Source organism: Zonotrichia leucophrys, chromosome 19, assembly GCF_028769735.1.
Source record: "Zonotrichia leucophrys gambelii isolate GWCS_2022_RI chromosome 19, RI_Zleu_2.0, whole genome shotgun sequence".
In the NCBI taxonomy this organism is placed as follows: Eukaryota; Metazoa; Chordata; class Aves; order Passeriformes; family Passerellidae; genus Zonotrichia; species Zonotrichia leucophrys.
The window spans coordinates 333,239-360,199 of NC_088188.1; the positions used below are offsets into that span (position 1 = coordinate 333,239).

A 26,961-nucleotide genomic window follows, 5' to 3' on the forward strand; every position below is an offset into this window, starting at 1 on the left:
GCAGGAACCCAGCGGCAGGCACATTCCTGCTTCTCCCCAGTCAGCACTGTGTCCAGCCTGTCCCCTTGTCCCGGCTGAAGGGTGCCATTGCCACCATCCTGCTCTGGGGACAGGGCTGGGAACTGTGGGAAATCCTCTCTGGCTGTCCGAGCCTTTGGGCTCCTCAGGAGACATGGCTATCCCTGCGGATATCCCGCCCCACTACCAGGCAGGGACACCCGCAGGGAAAATGATCGGGACAGTGGCTGCTGGCACAGGGCTTTCTGCATCCCAGGGGTCGAGGTGGCCCTGGCAAGGCTGGAGGAGACTAGGTGCCACCCAGGTGGGTTAACCATGCGTAGGAGGGGACAGTCCTCTGAGATCCCTGTCTGTGGACTACGTGGGCTACCTGGCTCTGCTGGGGTGACAGGGTGATCTGCATGGCCTCCCCACAACAGCATTCATCCTCCCAGGAAGGGAGGACAAAGCCACCCACGCTCCTCGGGCGGAGCTGGGACCACATCCTGCTACCCCCCCCAGCTAAAAGAGGCGACATGCAGGCTGGCTGTGGGAACACGCAGGTGTGGGACAGTGGGGGCAAAGGCAAGAGGTCATCACCAGAACAACACCTGGGTCACCTCGACACCAAGTGATTTTGGGGGCCACTGAGCACACTGATGAGGGCAGAGCCCACAACCCCCTTGTGACACAGGTCCCCTGTGTCCCCCCTTCAAGTTGCAGGGCTGGGCTGAAGGCTTTATTGAAAAATCCAAAACAAACAACATGGTCATTATCATACATTGAAAACCCGAATCGACCTGCCCTGCAGTGGGGGGGCACCCCCACCGTCCCCATCACCAGCTGCCATCACTGGGGACACTGCAGGGACCCTCTGCCCATACCTGGCTGAGATACAAAAGGGACAAGTGGATTAGGCTGAGAGCAGTGCCGCTGTCCCTGAGCCCCCACTGCCACCGTGACCCCCATGCCGCTCCCGGGCCCCAAGGCCTGAGGTAGTTGGGCGTGCAGGCGAGACTCCCCCAAAAATGCGGGGAGGGTTTTGGGGCTCCCTGTGTCCTGCAGGAACGGGATGGTTGGTATTGCATTCAAGGGGGGGCCAGCACGGGCTGAAGATGGGGAAGCAGCAGAAGCCCAGGTCCCTCTGGCACACGGAACAGGTGCTCTGGCATCAGGGCAGGGGGCACACGGGAACAGTGGCACCCTGCACGCTGGATGGCTGCGTGGAGGGGTGGCAGCTCTGAGGCCATGGCAGTGGCACGTCCCACTGCTCCAGGTGCCAGCTGGGTGCTGGCGGGGGGCCTTGCTGGGAAAGCACGCAGTGACAGCCCAGCCTCTTCCCAAAGGGAGAAAGGCCAAATCCCATCCTCAGCACCTCGAGTGGAGGGACACTGGCCCCAGCAGGGGCACCAGCAGGACTGTGGGGGATGGGGACATTGCTGCATGGTCTGACCTCACTGTCTCCACTGCAGCGAGATGAGCTGGGGGCCCAGAGGTGGCTGATGCCCCCTGCCCTCTGAGCCCCCTGCTCAAGGCACAAAGGTTCCCTGGCTGGTGCCAGCTCCATGGCCACCCCTGCCCACAGCCACACTGGCCCTGGTCCCCCTGCACCCAAGAGGGTGGCGATGACACCAGGATGGCACCAAAGTGAGCAGGGACAGGGAGCTGCTTACTCTGGCTTTGGGGTGCTCTGGTTTTGGGGCACCCTGGCTTCCCCCCAGACCTTCTGTGCTGCTGCCCTAGAGTCACCCCCTGTCCCTGGGAACTAGTGGCTTGTGTGGTGGCACTGTGGTGGCCCCAAAGCCACACCCAGCACCTTGCGGAGGGTTTATTGCTGGCATGAACACAGTGAACTGTCAGGGCAGAGCAGCCCAGTTCAGGGGGATCTGGGAGGCCTTTTGGGGACCTGGAATGAGGGACAGGAGCTCATAGCAGCATCCCTCCTGCTGCAGCCCCTTTCCTAGCTGTTCCTAGCACCCTGTGTCACCAGCCAGGGTATCCCCCATGGGAACACCACCTCAGCCTGCAGTGGCCAAAGGCACTCAGTGTCCCGCTGAGGGGGAGCACACTTAGCACCAAGCCCAGCAGCACCCCAAAGGCTGTCCCCCACCTGGTGGCACCCCCGGGGCTGTCAGCATGCTCATTCCCAGGGCGGAGGGACATTCATGTCGAGCCAGGGGCTGGATTAAGGCTGGAAAAGCAGCTAGAGGCAAGAGAAGCCTGACCGCTCTCGCTCAGCCAGAGAAGGCTCTAGGAGTTCCCAGAATCTGTGCAAAAACAAAACTAAAGGGTTAAAGACCCCCGTGTGGACACCTCCCCCCACCCCAGCACTCTAATAAATACAGGTGCGCTTCGCGCCTGCGCCCCAGCCCTGGGGTCTCGCTGGCGGCTTGGCTCTGGTTCTGGAGGCGGCTCCTGGGGGAACACAGGGGATATGTGCTTCAGGGGGGCTTCTGCACCACTTCCTTGGGGTTCTTCTCAACACACTGCACCAAGTGGGGTCCCAGGGGTGTCCCCCACAGGGTTCCAGGTGTCCCCTGTGGGCTGCTTCTACCACTGGTGCTAATCTGCAGCTGTAAGTGGGAAGACAGGGTCAGGGGTTGCGCTGTCCACTGGCATCCCTCTGCCCCATCCCTCTAGGACCACAAGGCTGCTCTAGTAGCACCTGAACCCCCTGCCTGGAGATGATGTAGATCCCACATGATGGGGTTTTTCCTGTGGAGAGACCCCGTAGGACTTGCCCACTATGTGTGCCAACTATCCCCAGGCTTGTGGGGGATGCAGCAAAACCTTCTCATTGCCATGGATGGCAGGCAGGGCTTCTCCATCCTGCCCCACCTTTTCCAGGAGCAGCTGCCCAGCAGGAGCAGGGCTGGCACCACTCACCATCCTCCTCCCAGCCCTCCGCCACGCCAGCCAGCTCGTAGTGCTTCTTGCGCAGCTCCCCCAGCTTCTGCCGCTCCTTCTGCAGCTGGTTCTCCAGCTCCAGCACCCGCACCTGGGGACATGGCCAGGACATGCCCACCCCAGCACACAGCTGGGCCAAGCATGACCCTTTCACACCCGTTATGCCCCCAACATCAAGCCCAAAGACCACAGAGGTGCATCCCATGAGTGTTCCAATGACGAGTGGACCTGGGGAGGGGATGGAGCTCAGGTGGACACTGCTTGTGCAGACAAATGAAGGCACAACAATCTGTGTGGGCATCCCAGGCAGGGGAATTCCCCAGAGCTGCCCCATGCCAGGCAGAGGTGGGTGCTGTGGGCAGTGCACTGGGGGCAGGGGTGGCCACGGGCTGCTATGTCATGATGGGAACAGCATCGGGGAAGGATTGAGGACTAAGAGCATGTGACTCCTCAGCAACCCATCTGTTGCCTTCACATTTTGGGCTTTGCCGTTGCTTGTGCTACCTGGGGGCAGCTGGGCATGGTGATCGCAAATTTGATGCCCCACCTCAGGCAGCCTAAGAGAGACTTGACTGGCTGTGTTTCTCAAAACATGGGAATCCCCTACCTGTGAGTCCATCTCCTGACGCTTGATCTGGGTGAGTGTCATGCTGGAGAAGTCCATGCTATCTGTGGAGAAAGACACCACCAGGCCCCCTCAAGCTCTGATCCCCCAGTCAGACTCCCCAGCAGCTCCCATGCTGCTGGCAGGGTCTGGTACCATGGGATATGCAGGGAGGAAGTGATGGGCAGCCATGGGCAGAGACCACAGGGGCACAGCCAACCAAGAGTGGTGAATGCCAAGATGAGAGGTTTTGGGGCAGGTTTGTGCTCCAAGCATTAGGACCAGAGAAAACAGCCTCAAGAGGAGGTTTAGGTTGGATAAAAAGGAAAATTTCTTCATGAAAAGGCCTGTTCAGCACTGGCAGAGGCTGCCCAGGGTATAGTGGAGTCACAATTCCTGGAGAGATTTGAAAACCATGTAGATGTGGCACTTGGGGACATGGTTAGTGGTGGGGGAACAGGTAAACTCAATTGTCTTAGCTTCTCCAACCTTAGTGATTGCATGACTCTAAGATCCCTGCAGCCCAACACTTACCTTTCTCCTCCACTTGAGACCTCCCAGCCTTGGTGGAGGCCACCACACTGGCCGTGGCCTGGTTGACACCCCGGGAGGCTTGCTGGAGCTTGCAGAGGTTGGCGCTGTCTTTGTCTGCCTTCACCTGGCAGGACAGTGAGGAGGGCGTCACACCCCGCCAGGCGAGCAGACCAGCCCCAGGATTTGGGGTGACCACATGGTGTCCCAGCTAGAGGCAAGAGAAGCCTGAACCATGGGAAGGGCAGCAGCCTTGCTCCTACCTTGGAGGCCGCCACCAGCTGAGCGGTGCTGGCCGCGATCTCACGGGAACAGACCATCAGCTCCTCGAATGTCCCCTTGCCTTGCACTACCAGGTCAGCAGCATCACTGCAGGACAGCAAAGAGGAGCTGGAGCATCCTCCTGCCACCCATATCCCCTCCCTGTGATGATGGCAGGACTCTGCCATCCTCTCCCTGCTCTGGTGACAGTGGCACTTACACCATGACAGTGGCACCCCACCCCACTGCCTTGGAAGCAGAGATGAGACCCTCGGTCCAGCGTGAATTCTTGGCATAGAACTCCTTGGGGGATGCTGCACCCTGCCGTTGGTAAAGGCACAATTAGTTACTTATCACCCCCAAACCCTTGCTCTGGGGGGAAAAAGGAGGTCAGGGCGTCATTCAGGTTGTGTGTGGGAGGTGGGGACACACTGAACTTGGGGGCTGTGGGGTCCCCTGTGTGGGAAGGGAGATCAGGGATCACCACGACACCCCAGGAACCATAACCAGGGTGAGCGCCCCTGGGGTCAGCAAGGAGCTCCTGGCAGCTGGTGGGGAAGTCCCAGCAGGACAACGGTTGGAGCAGCATGTCCCAACAAGTGCATGATGACCCCCAGCTGGACAAGCACCCCCTTGCCCCCACCCCTGTCCCAGCTCACCCGTCCGCTCTCCACGATCTCTCTCTGGAGATCCTTGGAGGCCAGGACCAGGACACGGATGGCCTGCATGAGGCCTGTGCAGGAGCCCAGAATCCTGTGAGACAAACACCACTGAGTGCCCTCTGTGGAGCAGCTGCCCTGCCTGCAGCATCTGTCCCCATCCTGCCTGCCTGGCTCTGTCCAGTGCTCTGATCATCACTCACCTCTCATTAACTTCCAGTTGGACCCCAGTGTCACCAGCCCGTGCCTTGCTCAGCATCTCCTGGTTGAAGGGAGAGAGGCTGTACTGAGCCCAATGTGTCTCCCTGGCCTCTACAGTGGCCCCAGCAGGCCCCCAGCATCGTGCCTGTGGGCACCTCTCTGCTCGTGGTGACCCTCACCTCAATACGGGCAGATGCGACTTCAATGGCCGCGGCCGTCGCTGCCATCTCCTTGTCCACTAGGTCACCCAGCTCCTCCTGCTTGACGTCCAGACCTCTGGGATGCAGCTCCTGGGGACAAGATGGGATGAAAGAGACCATCCAGGAGCATCACAGTCCCTCTGGCGCTGCCTGCCAGGGCCTGATCCCATCCCACTAGCCCTCCTGGGTCACCCACCTCCCCAATGGCGCTGATCTGGCCCAGGCAGGCTGTCACCAGGCTGCAGTCAGCACTTGCGACCTTCCCTGGGTCTTGCAGGGCGCTGAGGTAGCTCACAGTCTCACTGCCACACTGCTTGCACAGCTCCAGCAGACCTGCATAGGCAGCATGGGGGGCTGAAGGGGCCATATGTTGGGGGAAGATGTCTGGTTCCTACCCTAGACAGCATCCTGCCTGTGCTGGCCTCTGCCTGCCCTGGTTTCTGCCCACTTCAGCACCCTACTTGCCCCAGTATCCTGCCCACCTTATCCCAGCATCCTGCCATGACCCCTGCACACCCTGACCTCTGCTCACCCCAGTATCCTCTTTGCTCTGGCGCCTTCCCTCCCTGACATCTGCTCACCCCAACCCCTGCTCACACTGATCTCCTGCCCATCTTGGTCCCTGCCCACCGAGTCCCCTCCCCACCCCAGCCCTTGCCCACCCTGACCCCTACCCACCCACCATGCTCACCCTGATCCCCTGCCCATTCTGACCCCTGCTCAGGGGTCATCACCCCCAACCCCTGGCCTGGGGCAGCACTCACGGTCAGCAGGCTCCACAGGGGCCACATGGGAGGTCGCACTGCCCTGCAGGAGGGTGTTGCTGACCAGGTGGGCGAAGAGTGCCAGGTGGGGCAGCAGGGAGCCCACGGCTGCGGCAGGACAGTGGGCACAGGCCTCAGCCCCCATTGCGCTGGCCACCCGCCCCGTGTGGCAGGGCTGTCCCTGTGCCCAGTGCCCGGGGCTGCCACCTCTCACCTGCGCCATCCAAAAGGTACTTGCTGTGTGCGTCTCGCAGCCGCTCTGCGCACTCGGAGGCTGCCAGCGTCTGAGACAGGAGGCAATCTGCAGGCAGACAGGAGGCAGGGCTCAGCTGGGACCACAGGGAGCAGGCGGCCTGTGATAACACCAGATTTGGGAGCAGCAGGGGCATCACCTGCTGAGCCGGTGCAGCTGATATGAGCAGGATCCTCCATGCGAGCCAGGGCGTCCTGCACCATGCACTCGGCCTGGTGTGCAGTGCTCTGCAGCAGGGACAGCCGCTCCTCAGCCAGGCGCTGCTGCAGCGCCCGCTCTGTGCTCTCCTGCTGGGCCAGAGCCGAGCTCAGAGCCCTTGCTGGGCCACTGGGCACTCCCTGCACCTGGCCCACCCAAACCCCTCTGGTCTGGCCAGAAGGAATTGGCAGGACCCTTGTGGTACCTTGTCTCTCAGCTGGGTCTGCAGCATCTCCAGCTCTGTCCTGCTGCTCTCCTGCTCACGGGCGAGCGTGTCCCGCAGCTGCTGCAGCTCAGCCTGCAGAGCTGCCATCTTGTCCCTGTGCTGCTCTGCTGCTTGGCTCAGCCTGTCCCTCTCCTGCTCCAGGCTGGCAATCTGAGTGTTCTGCTCTGCTCCTGCCTGGTGGGGCATGAAACAGCAGTTGGGGCTGTGCTGAGGATGAACCCTTCAGTTTGGGGACCCATTCTTCATCCAGGCTTGGGCCACCCCAACTGTCCCTGCTGGGTGCACCATGGCCTGCACAAGCACAGCTCCCTACACTGAGCAGCACTGATGATCTTATCTGGTGAAAACCGAGGCTCCTGGGAAACTTTTTCAGTTTTATCTGTGAAAATGCATTTTTATCACAACTGTCACCATCCTGATGGAGGAGTGGATGCAGGGTGCTGCCTCTGCCCCATCCCCATCCTGCTGCCGAGTCTGCCCACCTCATAGTTGGGTGACTGCAATTTCCTGCCAGCTTCTGCCTCCTACAACAAGCCCAGGCACCCCTGCTGTCTTCCACAGCTCTGTGGGCATGGGTTAACCTCTGGCACATCTTGCAGTGTGATGCTACACTGCTACCTGGGCTTACAGCAGAGACAGAGCTGCTGACTGACCCTGTTCTTCCAGGCATTTTTATTCCATGATCCCTGCTGCTGGAGCCCATTACTCCACATACTACCACACTCCGGAGCCTGAAACTCCCCTATGTGACATCAAACCTGCTCAGAAGTGGCAAAGATGATGACAGGGAGCTAGTTTTCAGGCCAGTGGTGGGTATCATCTCTCAAATGGTTAAGGCCTAGCTACCCAGCCCAGAAGGATGCTCTCACCTGTGTGCTGGACTCCAGCGTGCCCTGGAGGACCTGCAACTCTTGTCTGCTGGCTGCCAGCTCTCGCTTCAATGTCTCCAGCACCTCCGCCTGCTCCTGAGACTGCAGCAAGGGGAGAGGTTGGCGGCACTGGTCCCCCATGGGGAGCCCCTGCTCATCCCTGGTGTGTCCCCCACCATCCCTACTCACCTTCCTCTGTGCCTGCTCGCTCACTCGCTGGAAGGAGTCCTCCAGCTCCTTCTTCTCCCGCTCCACATCGCCCTGGGCCTGCCTGGCCACTGTAATCTGCTTGGTCACCTCCGCATTCTGGCAACATCAGAGAATGAGCCGAGCAGCCGTCGGTATCAGAGGGCATGGCTGGGAGAGGGGGTGCTGAGGGGCAGTTTGGGGAGCCCACCTTGCGCAGCAGGTCAGCGTGGTTCTGCACCAGCTCGCTGTACTTCTCCTTCAGTTTGCTGTACCGCTGCTCGTTGGCCTGTGCCCGTCCTGCCATGCACACAGGGACACAGAGCTGAGCACCTGAGACCCCCCTTGCCCGGGGCTCAGCCCCACACCACGCCAGTGCTGGCACTCCCTGCTCACTCTCAATTTCTGTCAGGCTCCGCTGAGCCTTCTCTGTGTCCTCCCGCTGCTTCTTCAGCTCCTCCAGCTCTGCACGCAGGAACTCACTCTCGTCCTGTGCCTGCTGCTTCAGGTGCTGCTGCTCGGCCAGCTCAGCCTCCAACTCGCTGGCACGGCCACGCAGCTGCACTGCACCCCGTGCGCTCTGCGGGGACGGGTGGGGGCTGATGGTGCTGTTCAGTGCTTGCCAGGACTATTCAATGCCCACTGGTACCATCCAATGCCCACCAGTGCTGGCCAGCAGCCCCCCTCCATGGGTATCACCCTGCCGGCCCCCCCCCACCTATTTGCCCTGCATCTGGGCAAAGCACAAGGATGCTAGGCAGTGGGCCTGAGCCCACTCCCTGACAGCCCCCTGGCACACCTGGGGACCCCCGTACAGGGGAAGCCACTGGGAAGAGGGCAGGACAGAGATCTGGTCACCGTCTTGCTCACCCACCTCAGCCTTGAAGTTCTCCAGCTCCTCCTTCAGGGCTGTGATCTCCCCATAAAGCTGCTCAATTAGCCGGTCCCTAGGAAGGAGAGACATGGGATACACTCTCAGTGCCTCGGGGACATAGCCTGGGAGGGGAGGTGTCCCCTGTGTCACCATGGCTGCGATGCCATCCCAGACAGGGAGCTCCTGGTACCATCTCGGCCATTCTGCAGCATTGCCAGGATTGCTTACTTGTCATCCTTGTTCATCCCGTTCTGGCTGTTAAAGTTGAAGGGGTCACAGCTGAAGGAGCTGCCAAAGATGTCATCAAACTTGTTGTCAAACAGGCTCTGTGGGAAAAGCAGGACAGACCCAGAGTGACCCCACTACCACGTGGGAGTCCTTGTCCCTCTATGTCCCCAGTGTCACTGCCAAGCCAGCCTACGAGCTGCCTGGACACCGGGGCTGGTTCCCCCTGCTTCCAGGACACAGAATGTGACAAACTTGATGAACATGGGCCATCTGTGGTCCATCCCCACCTAACTGCTGGAGAGAGAAGATCCCCAAAGCCATGTCACAGCATGCTCCTTCCTATCCTCACTCAATGCCTGAGGACAACCCTTGGTGGAGAGGAGGGTGAAGACCTAAAGGTCTCCATGGCAATGCTTGAAGACAAATCTCTCCTTTATCACTGGAGGGCACCACACCACTGAGCAGCACTGGGAGAATTCAGGATAGTTCAGCCCCAGCAGCACCCAGACAGGACATTCAGCATCCTGATGGGGTAAGCAGTACCCAGATGGGACATCCAGCACCCAGACAGTCGCCCAGCACCAACCTATCTCTCTCTAGTGACACTCCCCAGCTCCCAAGGCCATCCCCACTGTCTCAGCCCTCACCGCTGCATGTATTGAGAGAAACATCCCTGGCTCAGAGGCAGAGAGCCCCCACCATCCTCACCTGCGAGGCTGCGTCCATCTCCACCAGGTCTGTGATGGGCTCACTGTCCGGCGAGGACGCCTCGGCGGGGATCACCACCACAGGGCTGATGTGCTCTGACAGTGCAGAGGCACGCAGGAAATTGGGAGGGTTCTGGGGAGGGAGTGGAGCAGGGCTAAGGTAGAAAGACTGGCACTGCTGCTGGACTGAAGGCACAGTTGGTTAAAATCCTGCCCTGGAGCCGAGCTGGCCATGCCTTGACCCATGAGAATGGAACCAGGACCCACAGGGATGGAGTCAGGATGCGGAGGAATAGAATCAGAACTCATAAGGATGGAACCAGGACCCACAGGGATGGAAGCAGGACCCGCAGAGTTGGATCTCAGCAAGGGCTATGGATCAGTGAGAGAGGAGATCCCAGCTTCCAGTCAGAGGGCAGCTACATCCAGTTGGATGCCACCCAGTGAGGGATAAAAGAATCCTCAAGGCCCAGGAGCCCCACACTGCCACCAGACCTAAGAAGCTGGGAAAGGCAGCAATAGGCTTTTCTGGGCCTTTTGCCAGTGCCCCCAGTGCTGCCCCTGGGCACAGGGAACATGGGGACTGCAGGGTCTCACCTCTGGCAGCTGCGGGATCTGAATCAGCCGCTTGAAGTACTGCAGGTTGCTGGAGCGGTAGAAAAGGTCCTTGAGCCTGCAAAGAACAGGGAATGGTTAGAGATGGTTCTTGTTCAACCTGGACAACCTCTTGCCTGGCCCCTGGGGGGTCACCCAGCCACTGTAGTGCTCTAGAAGGGAATGTGATTTGTGCTGCCACCAAACTCCGGGCAGGTCCTGGAAGTCTTCCTGCTGTTGGAGGTTTATCTCATAAATCCCAGGCCTGATGGGCAGGGAGAAGGACCTGGAACTTGAACGACCTGGTCTAGTGGAATGTGTCCCTGCCCATGGCAGGGGGTAGTACCTGATGACCTTCAAAAGTGCCTTCCAACCTAAACCACTTCCGACCTACCCGAAGTTATCGGGAGCAAGGGGGCTTCTTGCCTGGAGCCAACACCCTCACCTTCAGTTCTTGCAGGAGCACCCTCCCCAGAAGCAGGGTACCTCCCTCCAGTTTTGGGGAGGAGGGACAGTAGCCAGCCACACCACTCCTAGCTCCCACCTCTCCCAGTCAGCTGAGCAGCCCAGTCAGGATCTTGGCACTGTTGATCCCTGTCCCAAGGTTAGTCTCTGTGTGGTTAGAGCATAGTCAGCACTGCTATCTGCTCTTTTGAGTTTGTGACCTCGAATCAAGCCGTCTCTCAGCACAATGATATCCTCCCCTGGCACCATGACATCCCCTCCCTGCTCTTGGTGGCCAGTTTTTGTTTTGGTTACTCTAATCATGTACCAGAGACCACAGCAAGTCCCTGCTCACCCATTTTTGATCTCAGTGCCTTGGGAGCACTCCCAGAGCACCAATGCTCTGGGTCTGGGCACTTACTTTCGGAACTGCTCCAGGAAGCGATCCCGGTGGCCCTGCAGTGTATCTGCTGGCAGACCTAGAAGCAGCAGAAAGCACAAATGTCAGCGGGTGTCTTCATGGATCAGGCAACAACCCATCAGCACAGCCACGTGGAGACAGCTCTTTCCCAGAGATGGCCACCCTCCCTTGGGGGTCCGACTACTGCACACAGTGTCCTGCTGCAGGAGGGGACCACACTCCACACTCCTCAGGGCAGAGAGAAGTGTGGGCTGGTGGCTGCCATAATTCCAGATCCTGAAGGATATGGGTTTTGCCATGGTGACTCCCTTCACCCCCCAAAAGAGGTGAGGGAAGAGGTGGTGGTAAACAGCCCAGGCTGAACAGAGTGGTGGACCCAGTGCCTCCCTGTGTGTACCCCCCGTCAAAGGCAGTGGTGCTGGGGACACTCACAGGAGTGGAGCTTGAAGAGCAGCTTGACAGTGTAGTCATAGAGGTGGCTGCAGTCCAAGATCACCTGGATGAGCGGGGCCAGACGGCACTGCCCTGCTGCTGTCACTGACACTGAGCGTGACATGTCCAGAGAGCTGAACACTGCAGGGAAGGAGTGCAGCATCAGATCCGGCAGCAGCAGCATCCCAGGGTGCCACACTGTGTCTGCCAAATCCACAGATGTCATCCAGAGCAAGACACCCACTGGCCCTTAGGGACACAGCCTGCCGCCCTGCAGTTTGTGAGCTCAGTGGGAGGCAAAATTCCCACCCAGGTCTCCCACCCAGGCCTGCGAACACTCCAGCCTGGCACCATAGGCCTCCAACCAGGACTGAGCCCCAGCCATGTCCCTGGGCAGAGCTGACACGCGAGCCTGTGCTCTGCCTGTCACTGTTGTCCCACTGGCCACTGGAGTGTGCTGGGTGTGCCAGATGGAAGATGCTCCAAAACCAGCTTGGAGCAGCTGAAGACCATCTCATTCCAACACCTTCCACTAGACCAGGGTGCTCTAAACTCTATCCAACCTGGCCCTGAACTCTTCCAGGGATAGGGCAGCCATAGCTTCCCCAGACAACCTGTGCCAGGGTCTCGCCATCCTCACAGCCAAGAATTTCTTCCCAATTTCCCTCCTAACCCTGCCCTCTGTCAGTGGGAAGCCATTCCCCCTTGTCCTGTCACTCCATCCCTTGTCTGAAGTCCCTTTGCAGTGCTCTTGGAGCCCCTTTAGGCACTGGAAGAAGCTCTAAGGTCTGCCTGGACCCTTCTGTTCTCCAGCTGGACACCCCCAGCTCTCCCAGCCTATCTCCAGAGCAGAAGGGCTCCAGCCCTCAGAGCATCTCAGTGGTCTCCTCTGGACTTGCTCCAGTAGCCCCATGTCCTTCCTGTGCTGGGACACCACGGCTGGAGGCAGCTCTGCAGGTGGGATGTTACTTAAGTGGGGCAGAGGGGCAGAATTGCCCCCTCACCTGCTGCCCATGCTGGGGGATCAGCCCAGGGCATGGGGGGTTTTGGAGCACACATGGCTGGGGCATGTCAAATTCCTCATACTCCAGGACCCCCACATCTTTCCCAGCAGCGCTGCTCTCCATCCCTCCATCCTTCAGCCTGGATTGACACCAGGGGTTGCCCTGACCCAGGTGCAGCACCTTCTACTTTGCCTTGAACCATAATTCAGGTGAGGTGCCCATAGAAGAGCTGAGCTGTGATGGCCTCAGCCACCATCCCCGGTCAGAGCCTCATCCAGCTCGGATCAGCCCCACCAAGGGGCTGGACCCCAGCAGATCTCTCACTCCACCACGTCTCAGAGTAATGGAGGCCTTTACCTGTCTGGAAGAGGTTCAGCTCACACTCCAGGTAGTCAAACATCTCCACCGTCAGCTGAAAACTAGGAAACAGGGTTGAGGATGGTTGGGGACTGTCTCCAAGGACACCCATGAGGAAGGGTCCTGTCCCTGCTTGGTCATGCTGCTGGTGGGGTTGGGCAGATCGTACCACCCACCTGCACCCACTCCCTCCCAGACCTTGCCCTGCCCTGCACTCACAAGTTATTGACATCATTCTCCCCAGCCTCATCAAGCTGCCGGTCAGACATCTGCAGATTTCCAGGGAATCGGGGATTCTGTGGGGAAAACAGGAGTCAGGAAAGGGTTCCAGAAAATCTCCTGGTCTGGCCACAGCTCTGGGAGCACCGGGGCTGTGATCCTGCAGCCTCAAAGTCAGCTCTTGGATGAGCCAGGGGAGAGATGTGGGGGAAAAGGGAGGTTGCACAGCGTCTCTGAACCCTGGGTGACCGCAGCATCCCTAATCCACAGCATCTGTTCTCTTCCCAGCAAGAGAAGCTGATTCTCCCTGGGCTGAGAAACCTGCCTAGCGGGGAGCAGATAGTGCTGCCAGCAGAGAACTGGAGAGGATGGAGATATCTACCCCAGGGGGTACCTGCCCTGGCCTTTTGGGGAAGGTCACATCACACTTCCAAAACAGGGTGATGGGCACAGAAAACACCTCTTTCCAGCAGTTTTCCATCTAGGATAGCTGAGGGAGAATGGAGTGTGTGTGTCTCCTACTACTTGTAATCCACCAACTCCCAGTCCAGCCCAAGGTGCCCTGGGCTACCAGGAATCCTGCCACCCCTGAAGCATTGGTCCTTGGGCCATTTTTGATGGCCACTGGCAGATTTGGGAATATTTCATGGAGGCAGCAGGATATCAATGCTGGTACCCTGCTGTCACCCCAGTGCCCACCCCTTCCTACAGCCTTTGCCACAGGGACAGGGACGCTTACCTTGATGTGAAATTCCATCTTGGTTCTCAGCAGTTTGAGGTAGATGCTGCAGAGCTGACCGTAGCCCTCGCTCAGGTGGCCCTGTGGGGACCCCAAAAAGCTGCTGAGATCCAGGGCAGGCTGTGAAAAAGCCTTCTGCTGCAGAATGACTGACCCCTCCCTTATCTCCCCAAAACCACAGCCAAACCCTCCTCACTAGCACCTGGATCCAGACTGGCTCAACTGAAGGGATTTGGTCAGACCTTCTCATCACCTTCTCTGCATGTTTCAATGCTTCATTTCACTGTCAAAGCCGAGTTTTTATTGGGTTTTGCCATAAAACAGGAAGGAGGCATTTGATTTTGGTGGAAGGGAACACAGAATGCTACTGAAACCCAGCCCAGGTAGGTGATAACAGCCACAGGTCAGCCATGGCTGTGCTCTGCTTCCTGGGAGAGGGAATCCCCCAAGCCTACACCCCCCCCAGCCTGGCCACGGCACCCCCAGGGTCTCCCCACCATGGCTGGCAGGGTTGGTTACCTACCCACATCCTGCTCATGTCACTCAGCTCATTCTTGTATCGCACAGAGTCTTTCAGGACCTGGGGGAATGATGGTTACAGTCAGTAGGCAGAGCACCAGGACACAGTGTTCCATCCTTGGAACCAGGAACTGGGTGATAAATGGGAGGTCTTGATGCATTCCCAACCCTTTACTGCCACCACCAGCCCCGGGTGCCTCCAGTTCCCCAAGGAGGATCCTTGCTGACGGCTCCTGCGCGCACGCCATTGCAGGTGCTGAGCAGTTTCCCCTGGCACTGGCACTGCAGATGGCACTGGGGTTTGAGGCACTCCAAGTTTTGGGCAGGGAGGGCTCTGGCACCCAGGACTGACCTGCAGAGGGCACAGACCCTTTGGGAGAGCTCCAGCAATGATGTACCCATAGGATTTACCCACAGGAGGGCACCAACCCTCCAGGACGGCTCCAGCTCCAGGCCCTGCTCAGGACTGACCCCTGGGAGACCAATGACCCTCTGGGAGGACTCCAGTCCCCACCCCAGGACAGACCCCCCAGACGGACCCTGACCCTCCAGCACCTTCCATCAGCCGGTGCAGCCCTGCAGGGGAAAGGATTTGGCCCCAGGCTGAGCTGCGGGCACTCACATTGGAATGTCCATCCCGGAGGAGCTTGTGGAAGACGTGGCAGAACTTCCAGCAGAGCACGGCGTTGCCGGACAGCGGCAGCCGGTTCACCACTGACCAGAAGGTCTGTGCTCCCTTCTCGTGGTGCGTGCCCAGGATGCACGGTGCTGGTGGTCAAGGAAGCACTCCTCTGCCCTTTGCTGATGGAGAATGGCCACCCAAAGACAGCTGCAGCCAGAGTGGCCAGGCCACCACAGGGAGCTAATGATGACAGGCATTCGCTGTCCCCAAAGCGGCACAAGCCACCCTCTCCCTGCCACCAGCCCTGCTCTGGGAGCACCATGGCACGTGCAAGGCTGGGGCTGTGCCTCTGCTGAGCCTTCCCAGGTGCCTGCCTGGGATGCTGGGGATCCACTTTTGGTGGCAGCCTACTGTGGGCACCTTCCCCTCCTGCCTTCTGCAGGGATGGCAGTGCTGGGAGCACCAGCCTGGGCACCTACCAACATTCAAAGGCTGTGACAGCAGTAGCAGGGACCCTGTGCCATGCTGGAAAAATATCCAATGTTAATAGCCCCCAGCCTCCCCAGTGCCCTGGGCACCTCTCCCCACACATCCTCTTGATGCTGCCCCTTTTCCAGGCAGCCCCAACCTTGCTCCCACAGTCCCATGGCCAGCTTTGAGAAGGATATTCCTGGCATGTTTCTCCTTGACAGCCACTTCCTGTGCATTAATGGCCTTATTGATGCTGACGGTCTGCAAGAAAGAAGTGATGGGGGGGGTGAGATGGAAAAGGCTGAGGCTCCCTCATGGTCCCCCCTCTTGCTCACTGAGACCCTCCAGCTCTGCAGTGGCTGGGTTCCATCCAGGTCCCCAATCCCTGCTTGTGCCAGATGGATGCTGACCTTTCCCAGATGCCTTTCTGGGATGCAGTTGGCATCCACCAGGTTCAGCTGCTGCCAGGACTCATTTACTCAGGATAATAATGAAGCAATTAAAGCAGTGCCCACAAAGAACCCTCTGCTGCCCTCAAAGTGGTGAGAAAGGCAGAGGGAGGACAAATTCCTCCCCTGCCTTTGGATCGTGGGCAGCAGCTGGCAGCTCCTACCCCACTTTTGGGGTGCTCAATGGGGAGGACAATTTGGGGGGGCAGAAAAAATTGGGCAATAGGATGGCAAGACCACTGCCAGGGCTGCCTGGCAAAGGTCCTGGCTACTCCATGGATTAGAGGGACAGGAGTGAAACCCACAGGTAGCACTTGCCATGCAGGTGTTGAGGACTTGGGGAGTCCACGCTGAGGAGCCTTGGCACAGCCAGCCACCGTTTACCCTATGGAATGCAGTGGCAGCCACTGGAACAATTTTCCGGCAGGATTTCTAACTCTACCCCATTTCTGATCCTTCATGGGGAACACAAAGATGCCAACTCAGGTTCATCCTCTCCCCAGGCTCCATCATCACCAAGTGCTTCTTCCTTGGCACCTGCTCCAATGAACATCCTGCTGCCAAGGGAAGGAACCGCCTGGCTCAGCACTGCCAGAAGCAGCTCATTACTGATATAAACCAATTAAAGTTGTGAGAATAATTTCAATGCCTTTCTCACTACAATCATTGCTGCAACCCTGCTTCCTGGTCCTCTCCTGGTGGCCCCACGTGGCTTCATCTATATGGACTCCAGTGAGTCTGTGCTGAGCAGGGCTGGAAGGGCCCACAGGAGCCTGAAATGTGGTGGAGTACAGCCCAAATCCCCCAGGAAGTCCCTCTGCCACCAAAGCATGTGCCAGCTCGAGCAGGAATGATGACAGCCTGAGACAGATGAGACCCCACCCACAGCTGCAACCCAGCCCTGCACCCCCAGCCCAGAGCCAAGCACCCCCACAGCTGAAACTGTGTCTGGATGTTCCAGGTCTGCTGCAGGGATTCCACCGCTGTGGGGTTTGCAGCCCTATCCCTACTGGCTCTGGGTGGTGACCGTGGAGGTGACCAGTAAGGACCATGGAGGTGACAGAGGAGGTCACCAGCAAGATGCAGGAGACTCCTGTTGAGATGTCAGGGGACCCAAACTCTTATCAGGAAAACCATAAAATTAAATTTGGCATTAAAAAAATGCCAGTCTGGATGACCATGTCCTAGAGGCCTAGAGCAGGATGCCTGCATCCCAACATCCATCTGGGACACATGTCATGGATCCAGCTCCAGGGGCAGCTTGTCCTCATTCAAAATCCCAGTCTTCAGCCCCAAAACCCCCAAGACTGTCAGGACAGCTGTGATGAACCAGCTGGCACAGCGACAAGTGCCAGGATAAATGCACATTCCACCTCAGAATGGAGTCCTGGCCCACAGGGAACAAGCCAAATGCAAAGCCAGAGCTGGGGAGCAGAAGCTCATAGCCAGAAGTGGGATGCAGGCCCCACTTTCCCAAAGCGGCTCCTACTGTCCTTGAACGACCAGAACAGGGGTGGACTCCAGAGGAAGCTTTGCTGTATCCCTGGGAAAGCTAGAAATGGAGCTCCCAGTTGAACTGCTCTTTCATGTCAGCTTTTGTCCAAAGGAAGGACACTTTTTTCTAACTAAGGAAGCCCCAGTGACCTCCAAGAGTGAGAGGACACAGTGGGAGGACGATGGGGGCGGGCAGCCCTGGTTCCAGGCAGGGACCAGCTGGAGCTTCCATCCCCAAGTTCCTCAACTCCATTTGAAGCACACACATCCATCTGGAAGGCAGAAAGGTTTCCGAGGAAAAGCTGGGTGTAGTTGTGGCCAGCCCACTTTCACATTGCATCCCCAGGAGTGCAGGGTGGGGGTCCCATCCCCAGAGCCACCTGGCGGCTGCCCAAATTGCCATAATCAGTGTCTCTGGCAGCGCCCACATCAGCAAACTGGGGGAGCACAGAGCAGTATCAGGAGACCAAGGCTAGAATTGTCACCTCTGGGGGACAAGTAGGGTCAGGGAGGGTGATTTGGCTGTAAAATTGGGTCAGAGCAGATGGAAATTCGGGGCTGCCTGGACAGCAAGCCCAGACCCCTTCCCCCCAGAGGGTCTTTTACCCTGACTCAGAGATGCCGCTCCCCACCACCATCCCACACCTGCAGCTGATGGAATTTTAATTATGAGCTTCCAACCTATGGAGGTGACTTCTGACCCAGCAGGACACATTTGGGCAGCACGGCCGGCCCCGCTCCAGTTTCGTGAACAGGGCAGGGGACACTGGACAGCCCCACACCTCACCCCGCTGCTGGGACAGGAAACCCTGGAGTTTCCTCTTGTGCAACGGGCCAGGAAGGAAGCAGGAGGAGAGTCCAGAGGGGTCTATTGCAGATGGAGATGTGTGAGCGTGACACTGCCATCCGGTCAGCCCTGAAGAGCCACAGGGCCACAACTGGGCTCAGTGGGGCAGGATGTGGGGCAAAGCTGTGCACGGGGCTCTGCCAGGCTGGGGAGTGGCTCCATGGGTGCTACAAGGGCTGAGAAGGCTGCAATGGAACGCTGCAAGCACTGTTAGCTTTCCAAGCGTCACTAGAGCAGGGTGAGGAAACCCCACCGATGTGTGCATGGAAAGGCACAGGCCATCTGGGAGAGGAGCAGTCTGGGACTATCTATCCCCAAGCAATGACATCTTTCCAATAGTCTTTTCCTCCCTCTGCAACATCAAGGGAATTCCCAGAAACCTGTGGAAGGTCTACTGCCTGACAGGCCACCATACGGCTTGACAGGCCACCACAGCTTTGTCCCACAGGAATTCCTAACCCCTGATCTGGCCCAGACCTTCTCACATGGAGATGCCACAGCAGGGCAGAGCCATCAACAGCTCCACACGAGGGTGACCCATGGACCAGGTCTCATGTCACCTCTCCAGACATGTATCTGCAGGCTGCAGACACAGAAGCCCAAAACTCCATGGAGGAAGAGAGTCAGGATGACAGAGGCTTTCTGAGCCCTGACACACACTTCCCTCTGCCACACACACCCTCACTCCCTGCCAGCTCTTCCCAGATTGCTCTCTGAATGCAAAATTTCCCATTTGAAGGCAAAGAGCCAAGCTTGGCTCAGGAGCAGCACAACGTCTTCCTGCTTCTTTCATTTCCAGAAGGAAACGAGTGTTGATTAAAGAATCCAGAGCTACTGCAAATTATTTGGACAAACTGAGTAAGTCGCAGTGCAAATCCTCTTAATAATGCTCCCTCATTTCTTCTTAATTCCTTTCTATAAATGGAGAGCTGGGATAGAGCCTACCTCTGGAAAACTGCTCACAAGCCCTGCAGTCACAGGAGCTTCAGAGAAGGGAGCGAGCAGGAAGACCTGACTACAACAAGCCTGGAAGAAAAATCCATGGGCTTAATTAAAATGCAAATCCTAGTAAAGCAAAGCTTAGCTCAGGCTCTGGAGGGTGTACAGAACATGAGAGCCAGGCAAACTCTTCCAAGGGCACATCTTAAGCTGCGCCAAGGGAAATGTAAGTTGGATATTAGGAAAAAGTTTTGTACGGAAAGAGTGATAAAGTTCTGGAATGGCTGCCCGGGGAGGTGGTGGAGTCCCCATCCCTGGGTGTGTTTAAAACAAGACTGGATGTGGCACTGGGTGCCAGGGTTTAGTTGAGGTGTTGGGGCATGGGTTGGACTCAATGATCTTGAAGGTCCCTTCCAACCTAGTCATACTGTGAATCTCTTTAAACATCACCCAAGGAATAGTTTTGTCCAGCAAAATCCCGGAAAAAAGCCAGCTGGGTAACACCTGGGGTAGACAATGCTCCACTGAGGACTGGCAACAGCTCCTGGGGACAGCTGGGGTGGCTGCGGTCCCCCCGTGCTGGGCACCTGTGGCCTGAAGCAGCAGCAGGAGCAGGAAACAAGCCTGGTTTTGTGCCTGAGAGCAGCTGGAGGGAAAGGGAGGCAGGGAGGCAGGAAAGCAATGCTGGCAGGCCTGGCTGGCCACATGGGATGTAAAACCCAGGGATGTATTTCTGTGTATTGGATACTACTGGAATACTTCTTCCACTGGAGGCTCTTACAGAGCCTCCAGTGAGTATTCCAACTGCCTTTCCACTCAGTCCCATAGGCTTCTCGAGAGCAGGGAGTCAGGAGATGTGAAAAATACCTTCCCACCACTTAATCCAGGCTATTTGGCTGCATCTGCTGCTGAATCCATGAGTGTGGAAAGCAAGTGCTCCTCTCCTGGCTGGCTACATTGTGGAGCTGCTCTGGGGATGAAGCCCTTTGTCCAGGCTGTGTGAGCATATTCCAGAATACATTGCTGTTCTCCTCACCTCCTGCTCCCTCCAGATGAGAATAGGTCCCAAAATGATACAAGCCTCAGATTTCGCAATGCTGAAGCCATAAAATCAACTATTTTCCTCAAACCAACAACATATTTCAGTGACAGAGACCTGAAAACCTCACTGCATCCACTGGGGTCACTCCCAGTGGTGGTGGCTCCAGATGTCCCTCTCCAGGAGGAGATGCTGATCCCACCAGCCCAGATGCCAGCAGAAGGAGGATGAAGGTATCCAGAGACAGCCCTGAACCCCAAGTGATACCAGTGTAGGTGTCTGGGGTCACCTTGTCCCACAGTCTGCACATGGAGCACCCCAAAACAGAGTGACCCGAAGATGGCAACAAACCCCATGAGCCACGCTGGAATCCAAGGCATCGCCACGACGCTCTTCTTGCAGAGACCTTGCTCTGGCATTGCTACCTCCAGCTCTGCTCTCTCTCCTGAGGCCAGGAGGATGATGACTTTAGATCAATGACACCACCAGCCCCTCCAGCACTCAGCAATGCCTGATAAAGGAGTGTTATGGAGCTCTTCCAGCACAGGTGGGGTTTCCTGGGAAAAAAACACCTAGGCCAGGAAATGGAGTGATGGTGTGAGGTTCAGAGGTCTCTGAGCACAAGCAGACATGCAAGGCGTGAAGCTGATGCCCAGCTTCTAGCATGCCTTTGCCTTAAGGGCTGTAGTGCTGCTATCCCAGCAGCAAAACCAAAATAAAGTTGCAGGATGCCCATTATTGTGGAGAGTTTTGTCAAAGAGTGGCTTGAGGAGACAGGACACAGCCGAATCAATTTGGTAAAGATGTCCTAACTAGGGCAGAGGCCTTTTTGCAGGCAGGGTGTCTGTTGGGAATTTAGCTGACTAGAGAATGGAAAAGTACAAGGCTGTGGCTAATTCCAAGTCCTGCACCTGCAAGATAGCGTGTCCTTGGGCCTAGCTGAGTACGGTAACGAGTGGACAGAGGGATGTGAGAAACAGAGAACGCAGGCCCAAAGGAATGAGGAAGAGCTGATGGTATAGTTTAACCAATAGATCGCTTGGCTTACAGAATATTCATAAACTTATCACTTGCTGTATAAGTGTCTGATGCTTTCTTCAATAAACGGGACCTGTTGATGACCATCTAGTGTCCTGGTCTCCCTCCTCCGACACATTATGTCCATTTGGAATGTGCCCACTCCACCAGCTCCCAGTTCCTCCTGAGGGCAGCAGAGGTTGGGATCCACAGGAGGCTGCACCCATGAGCTGTGTGCAAGCACTTGACCCACCACTGGCTCTTCCAGAGCCTCCGGTGAGAATTCCAAGTTCTACACCATCAGGAGGGATGGGGTAGGATGAAACAGTGTGATCCAACAGCTCTTCCACCTTGGAGGCAAAGGAAAGAAGGAGGACAGCCAGCCAACCAATCTGTGGTGGATTCCAAGAGTCCCAGTGAGACACTAGATGCCAGCAGGGGAGAGCTGGAATGATCACAGGGAGAGTTTGGCTCCCAGAAACAAGAGTTTACCACAGTGATCACATCACTGCCCACCACAAGGAACCAGCACCTGGAGTGCTGGGCAACTAGCCTCCTCCAGCCATAAATAACTTATGTCGTTTAATTACTTGGACACGGAATTTTAAAATTCAGTTAAGGGAACGTAGACTTTTCTTTTACACAGATAAACCTTAGGGGGAAAATGATAGTAAGAAGAAATTTTGGGGAGAAGAGCTGACAAAAAGCAAGGCTACAAAATCCAGATCTCAGAGGGAACAGCTGGGGAAGCTGACACTGTAAAGTTCAGAGCCCAGGCTGCTGCTGCCTGGCACTTCCAGAGCACAACCAGAGCCCATCACAGGGAGCTGGATCTGAGGAGAGGCAGAAATCCAGGGGGGCCCCCAGGATCCCCATCCCTCCATTACAACATGCACATTTGCTCATTACTCTTCTCACTTAATTACTGCTCAGGGCAGTCAATCCGTGCCCAGCTGGCTTAGCTGCAGCCACAGCCTTTCCCATGAGCTGCCCCAATAGTCAGGCTTTTAATTTTAAAAGGGGATTTTATGCAAGGATAATCTCTTCCAGCAGTGGTCATTTCTGTCTGGGGGGGGGGGGAGTGTGGCCATGTCTGACAGGATCAGTCCAGGAAGGTCTACCACCACCTTCAAAAATTCCTGAAACATTCCCAGTCATCATGACCAGAGTCTTCTGCTTCCCAGTAGATGCAAATATTTAGGCATTTTTTGGAACAGGAAGAGATAAAGGAGTGAGGATGAAGGATTTGGGGAGCAGATGCAAGGATCTCATCCAGATATGCATTTCTATGATCAGCTACCACCCAGGACCCAAATTTCTTGAGAAGCATCACCCCAGCAGGAACACAGCAGCTCTTACTGTCCTAGCAGGATATTCTGAAATTAAGCTCAGATCTAGTGTTGGTGGAAACTGTTCCTTGCAATGCTTCTGGGTGAGCAGCAGCTCCCAGGAGCAGGATGGGGCATCCCCCTCCTGTTATCCCCCCAGGATGTCTGGATCTTCAAAGGGTGCCAAGCGCAGCCATGAGCACGTGGACCCAGTGCTGCATCTGAGGGACATGCTGGAGCACCGGGAAAAGCCAAATCCCTCTTCCCAGGAGAGCGGAACATGCTCCCTGTAGGAGCAGTCCCTAAAAACCCGCTTCTTGCCCCCAATTTGTTTTCATTCCTTCTACCTGGGCGAGGGGCAGTCCCCATGGGCCAGAGGAGCTGTGACACTGGGCACAGGGACACAGGTGCATGGAGATACAGGTGTGTGGGGACACAGGTGCTCCTGGGGCCATGGCAACATGGATGCATGGGGAGCGCTGGTGGGGACACAGATGCATGAGGACACGAACGCTCGTGGGGATACAGGTGCATGGGGACACCAACACTCGTGGTGACACAGATGCATGGAGACACGAACGCTCGTGGGGACACAGATGCACGGGGACACGAAGGCTCGTGGGGACGCGGGTGTTGGTGGCACGGCCTGAGCCTGGCCGAGCCGGGGACTGGGGGAGACGCCTCACACGGACGTGCGGGAGCAAACCCAGCCCGGCCGCAACCGCACGGGAGGCTCCGCATCCCCACGGATTCGAGACCCCCACACCCGCCGGCGGGTCCCGCTGCCACACGAACCATCCCCGCTCCCCTTGATGTTCCTCCGGGAACTGCCGGTACCGAGGGTAAAGAACTTCCCCGGGAAGGAGTTTCCCTGGATGCGAACCCCGATTCCAGGAATGAGCCGGGAGGGGCGCGAGGGTCCCGGGGGGCGGCCGCGGCCCGGCACTTACCACCTTGCCCAGCTCCATGGCGGGGGCTCGGGGCTCGGGGCGGGCTCAGCGCGGCGCGGCGGCGGCGCCCATGGCGGCGGCCCCGCGGGGCGGCGGCGCTCGAAGCTTCTGCCGGGCAGCGGCAGCGGAGCGGGCGGGGCGGGGGCGCGCTCCCGCGAGGGGCGGCACGGCCGAGGCGGGGGCGCGGCCGCGGCGCTCGGCCGGAATAACAAAGGAGCGCTCGGGGGGCGGGCGGTGCTGCGGGACGCCCCCGAGCGTGCCGCCCCCCGCGCCCGCCCACCCCGGGGCAGCGGCAGAGCGCAGGAGAGGATGATGGCCAGAGGGCTCGCGGGTGGGGAGCTTCGCATCCCTCGGCGCGGCCGCCCCAGTCCTGCTGCCCTACTGCTAGATGCGCGACCCCCACCCGAAGCGTTGCCCCACTGCCACATCTGCTGCCCCATCCCTGGCCTCCTGCCCCATCCCCTGCCCCGCTGCCCGAGCCCTCTCTTACTCCCTGTCAGACTCCCTACCCCGTTGCCTGCCCCTCATCCATTCCCTGTCCTGCTCCATCCCCTGCCCCATCGCTGTGCCTGGGGGTGAGGCTACACCGGTGGGTCCGTCTGGCACCTCCGCAGAGTTCCCTTGTTCCAGAGCCTATTTGGCTGCTAGCATGTAGGTTCCAACAACAAGAGCAATTAAACCAGCGTAGTAAAAAGCCCCTGGCCAGAGTCAGTCCCTCGGGCAGGCAGGAACAGCTCGTTGACCACCATGACCACCCCACCAGGGGACAGGACAGCATCCAGGCAGGAGGATTTTGGTTTTTCCCAGCTCCCCCTTGTGCTCAAGGAATATTTTCTGATGGGAAGGCACAAAAGAAACCGAAACCATTCTTCTGTCACACAGTGAATTTCCTAAAAGCAACCCCAAGCGCCAGGGCCCTTGGCTAGCCGGTGGAGGAGATGCTTCAGGGCCTGAAGAACAAAGTGCTGCTGTGAGGCCAGCCCGACCAACACACTAATCCCTCGGGATTACTGCAGTCTAGTCACGGCTCAGCCACTTACTCTGGGATGATGATTTGGCCTCTCTTAATGAGATAATAGGATCCCACATCCCCAAGCAGACAGAGCCCTGCCACCCCTGCACTCTCCCAACACCCAGCTCCACAACCACCCAGTTCATCCCAGTGTTGGGGGAGCTTTTAGGGTGAAATCCAGGTCAAGTTTTCATCAGGTGGTTGTTAAAGGCATGTGAGATCCCTGGGATGGACAGATGGATGGAGCACTGCTTGTCTCGGAGCACACAGCTCACAGGTTTTTTGCTGGACTAAATGTGTTTTGCTAGAGCAGATGGTTTCAAGCAGCAGCCAAGTTCCTTTGGGAGCAGAGTCTGGATGCTGCTCTGAGCCTGGGAATGAGCCCGGATCAGTGCTCTGCAATCAGGGCAGGCACCTGCCCCTGTGAGGGGTACCTGCTCCTGTCACAGGTGCCATCATGGGCCTGGCTTTGTGCCCTTCCCCCAGTGAAGCCCCACAGCGAGTGACTCTCAGCTGTGTTCTCAACATGAAAAGTGAGAGCCTGGATCCTCACTAACAGCCCACCTCCCAGTATAGTGTTCCCCCAGCTTAAAGGGATCGTGGAATTAATTGATTTCCCCTTAGCTGGGTTTAGCATTGCTCTGAACTTAGTGCCACGACCCCTGCTGCCTGCTGCCCCAGGATATGCTGGAGGTGCAGTCCAGAATTTCCAGGGCACCATCTCCAAAGTCACAGAGAAGCCAAGCCACAGCTTCCAGAGGCCACAGTGCTGCAATTAGCACTTGGTCGTTAAGTATTAATGGCTCATTTGCATGAAGAGACCTTAAGGCAGGTATGCAAAGAGCACAGCCAAAACCAAAGAGGATCTAGACTAAACCCAGTCCCTCCCACATGCACAGGATAGATGGGACTTTCTCTACAATGCCACCTGCATGAAAAATAGCCTCTGAAATAATAAGTAGGATAAATCCAGTTTTTCAGAGCTTCCGGTGACATGCTGTAATGCCACTGGAACCTGGTTGCAACCATGCCAGACTGCCCACCCCCCACTCACAGGCTTTGTGCTCCCAGCACTCCTGCTCAATCCCCCAAATTAAAATCAGCTAATCATCACTAAGCTTATTCTTCCAAATCAAGCTTCCAGACCAGCTCCCCTCTGAACAAAGTGCTCAGCTCAGGGGGAAGGTATCCAGGGACTCCTGCAGAGCCAGGACAACCAAGTATTTGAGGCCACAGCTGCAGTGTGGTTCCTCATGGCTGAGCTGCTCCAGCTGGCAAAGTCCAGAGCTTGGATACCACCAGGATGCACTTTGGGCAAAGGCAGAGAGCTCCAAATCCACCTGGCTTCACAACATGGGAGGGGCTTCAGCCAGGGAGCAAAAATCAGAGCCAAGGCAGCTCGAGGAGAAAATCTGGAAATTAACTTAAAAGCAATTTTGGAGGGGTCCTCAGAGCAAAGGGAAACCCCAGTTTCAGAGAAGCCAGGAAAGCTGGAAGCACCAAGCAGGAATGACAGCACCCAACCAATCCAGGGCTCAAGAAAGGCTGGTGCAGCCTATGGGGATAAATCCCACTTCAGGGATCCACTGAGGTGGAAGGAATTTCATGCTCTTCCCAAGGGGGTTCCTTGCTGCAGTTCACTGTATCACTGTGAGGACACAAGGGTGAAGAGGCATTCCTGGCCCCAGGGTGCTCTTGGGTTATTCCCAGGCGCTCTCATGAAGAGCAGGGGATACACAGAGTATCCCAGTCAGATGTGCAAACCCACACACTTCATCCCAGGCTCCAGCAAATCTCTCCAGGGCTGCATCCTATATGAACAATTTGGGATCCACTTGCAGAGGCCCTAGCAAGTCTCTCCAGGTGGGATGGAGGGAATTAGGAGGGATGCACTGATGGGGCTGCTGCACAACTGCAGGGCATCACAGGCACTGCCTCCTCCGGGGTAGGAAGGAGCCTTTCCCACAGGGAAGAGGGAAGGCAAAGTGAGGGCTGCTTCCCTGAAGAACCAGGAGGGAGGCAGCTCCTTGCTTCACCCTGTCCTCTGAGAGCCTTCATTCATCATCCTCCAGTCTGATCTGGAGAGCTGCAGGTCCTTCCTCTCCCCCTGGCAGCGCTGAATCTCCCTGGGTGCTTCACTGCAAGTCCCTTTTCCCCACCCTGGAAGCACCCTCCACCCTCCTGCAGCTCTGTGACTCTCCTGCCCGCTTCCAGGATGGGATGTGTGGCCTGGATCATGATGGATGAAAAAAGAAGAGACATTCAGCATTTTCCCCCACCTGCTGGAGGCTCTGCAAGCAGTTTTTAAACTCTATTTCAGTAATCACCTCTCATTGAAATGATGGGAATTAGGGTAAAATGTCTCAGCAAGTGTGGCCTTTTGTTATTGCATCCTAGAG

At 57.3% G+C, this 26,961-nt stretch overlaps 1 protein-coding gene across 2 annotated transcripts in view; it reads right to left on the bottom strand.

Moving 5' to 3' along the window:
* Positions 1 to 657: 657 nt before the first annotated feature.
* HIP1 (huntingtin interacting protein 1) overlaps positions 658 to 26,961 on the bottom strand; it is a 44,509-nt gene continuing 18,205 nt past the window's right edge. Inside the window, exons 1-31 of one of the 2 annotated variants that reach the window (XM_064729463.1) lie at positions 23,551 to 23,694; positions 15,685 to 15,748; positions 15,017 to 15,159; positions 14,399 to 14,455; positions 13,876 to 13,956; positions 13,137 to 13,213; positions 12,918 to 12,979; positions 11,557 to 11,697; positions 11,125 to 11,182; positions 10,263 to 10,338; positions 9,667 to 9,798; positions 8,959 to 9,056; positions 8,731 to 8,803; positions 8,253 to 8,436; positions 8,068 to 8,156; positions 7,860 to 7,976; positions 7,671 to 7,772; positions 6,781 to 6,975; positions 6,517 to 6,664; positions 6,339 to 6,425; positions 6,125 to 6,232; positions 5,557 to 5,693; positions 5,340 to 5,450; positions 5,163 to 5,221; positions 4,960 to 5,053; positions 4,521 to 4,621; positions 4,303 to 4,408; positions 4,043 to 4,166; positions 3,512 to 3,573; positions 2,884 to 2,995; positions 658 to 2,570 (exon numbers count right to left, since the gene is read on the bottom strand). In XM_064729463.1, coding sequence (XP_064585533.1) covers positions 2,560 to 2,570; positions 2,884 to 2,995; positions 3,512 to 3,573; positions 4,043 to 4,166; positions 4,303 to 4,408; positions 4,521 to 4,621; positions 4,960 to 5,053; positions 5,163 to 5,221; positions 5,340 to 5,450; positions 5,557 to 5,693; positions 6,125 to 6,232; positions 6,339 to 6,425; positions 6,517 to 6,664; positions 6,781 to 6,975; positions 7,671 to 7,772; positions 7,860 to 7,976; positions 8,068 to 8,156; positions 8,253 to 8,436; positions 8,731 to 8,803; positions 8,959 to 9,056; positions 9,667 to 9,798; positions 10,263 to 10,338; positions 11,125 to 11,182; positions 11,557 to 11,697; positions 12,918 to 12,979; positions 13,137 to 13,213; positions 13,876 to 13,956; positions 14,399 to 14,455; positions 15,017 to 15,159; positions 15,685 to 15,748; positions 23,551 to 23,568 — 3,027 coding nt within the window. In that variant the 5' untranslated portion in view covers positions 23,569 to 23,694 and the 3' untranslated portion in view covers positions 658 to 2,559. Of the gene's footprint in view, positions 2,571 to 2,883; positions 2,996 to 3,511; positions 3,574 to 4,042; positions 4,167 to 4,302; positions 4,409 to 4,520; positions 4,622 to 4,959; positions 5,054 to 5,162; positions 5,222 to 5,339; positions 5,451 to 5,556; positions 5,694 to 6,124; positions 6,233 to 6,338; positions 6,426 to 6,516; positions 6,665 to 6,780; positions 6,976 to 7,670; positions 7,773 to 7,859; positions 7,977 to 8,067; positions 8,157 to 8,252; positions 8,437 to 8,730; positions 8,804 to 8,958; positions 9,057 to 9,666; positions 9,799 to 10,262; positions 10,339 to 11,124; positions 11,183 to 11,556; positions 11,698 to 12,917; positions 12,980 to 13,136; positions 13,214 to 13,875; positions 13,957 to 14,398; positions 14,456 to 15,016; positions 15,160 to 15,684; positions 15,749 to 23,550; positions 23,695 to 26,961 lie in introns of those variants that run through there. The other variant, XM_064729462.1, reaches the window with a different exon arrangement.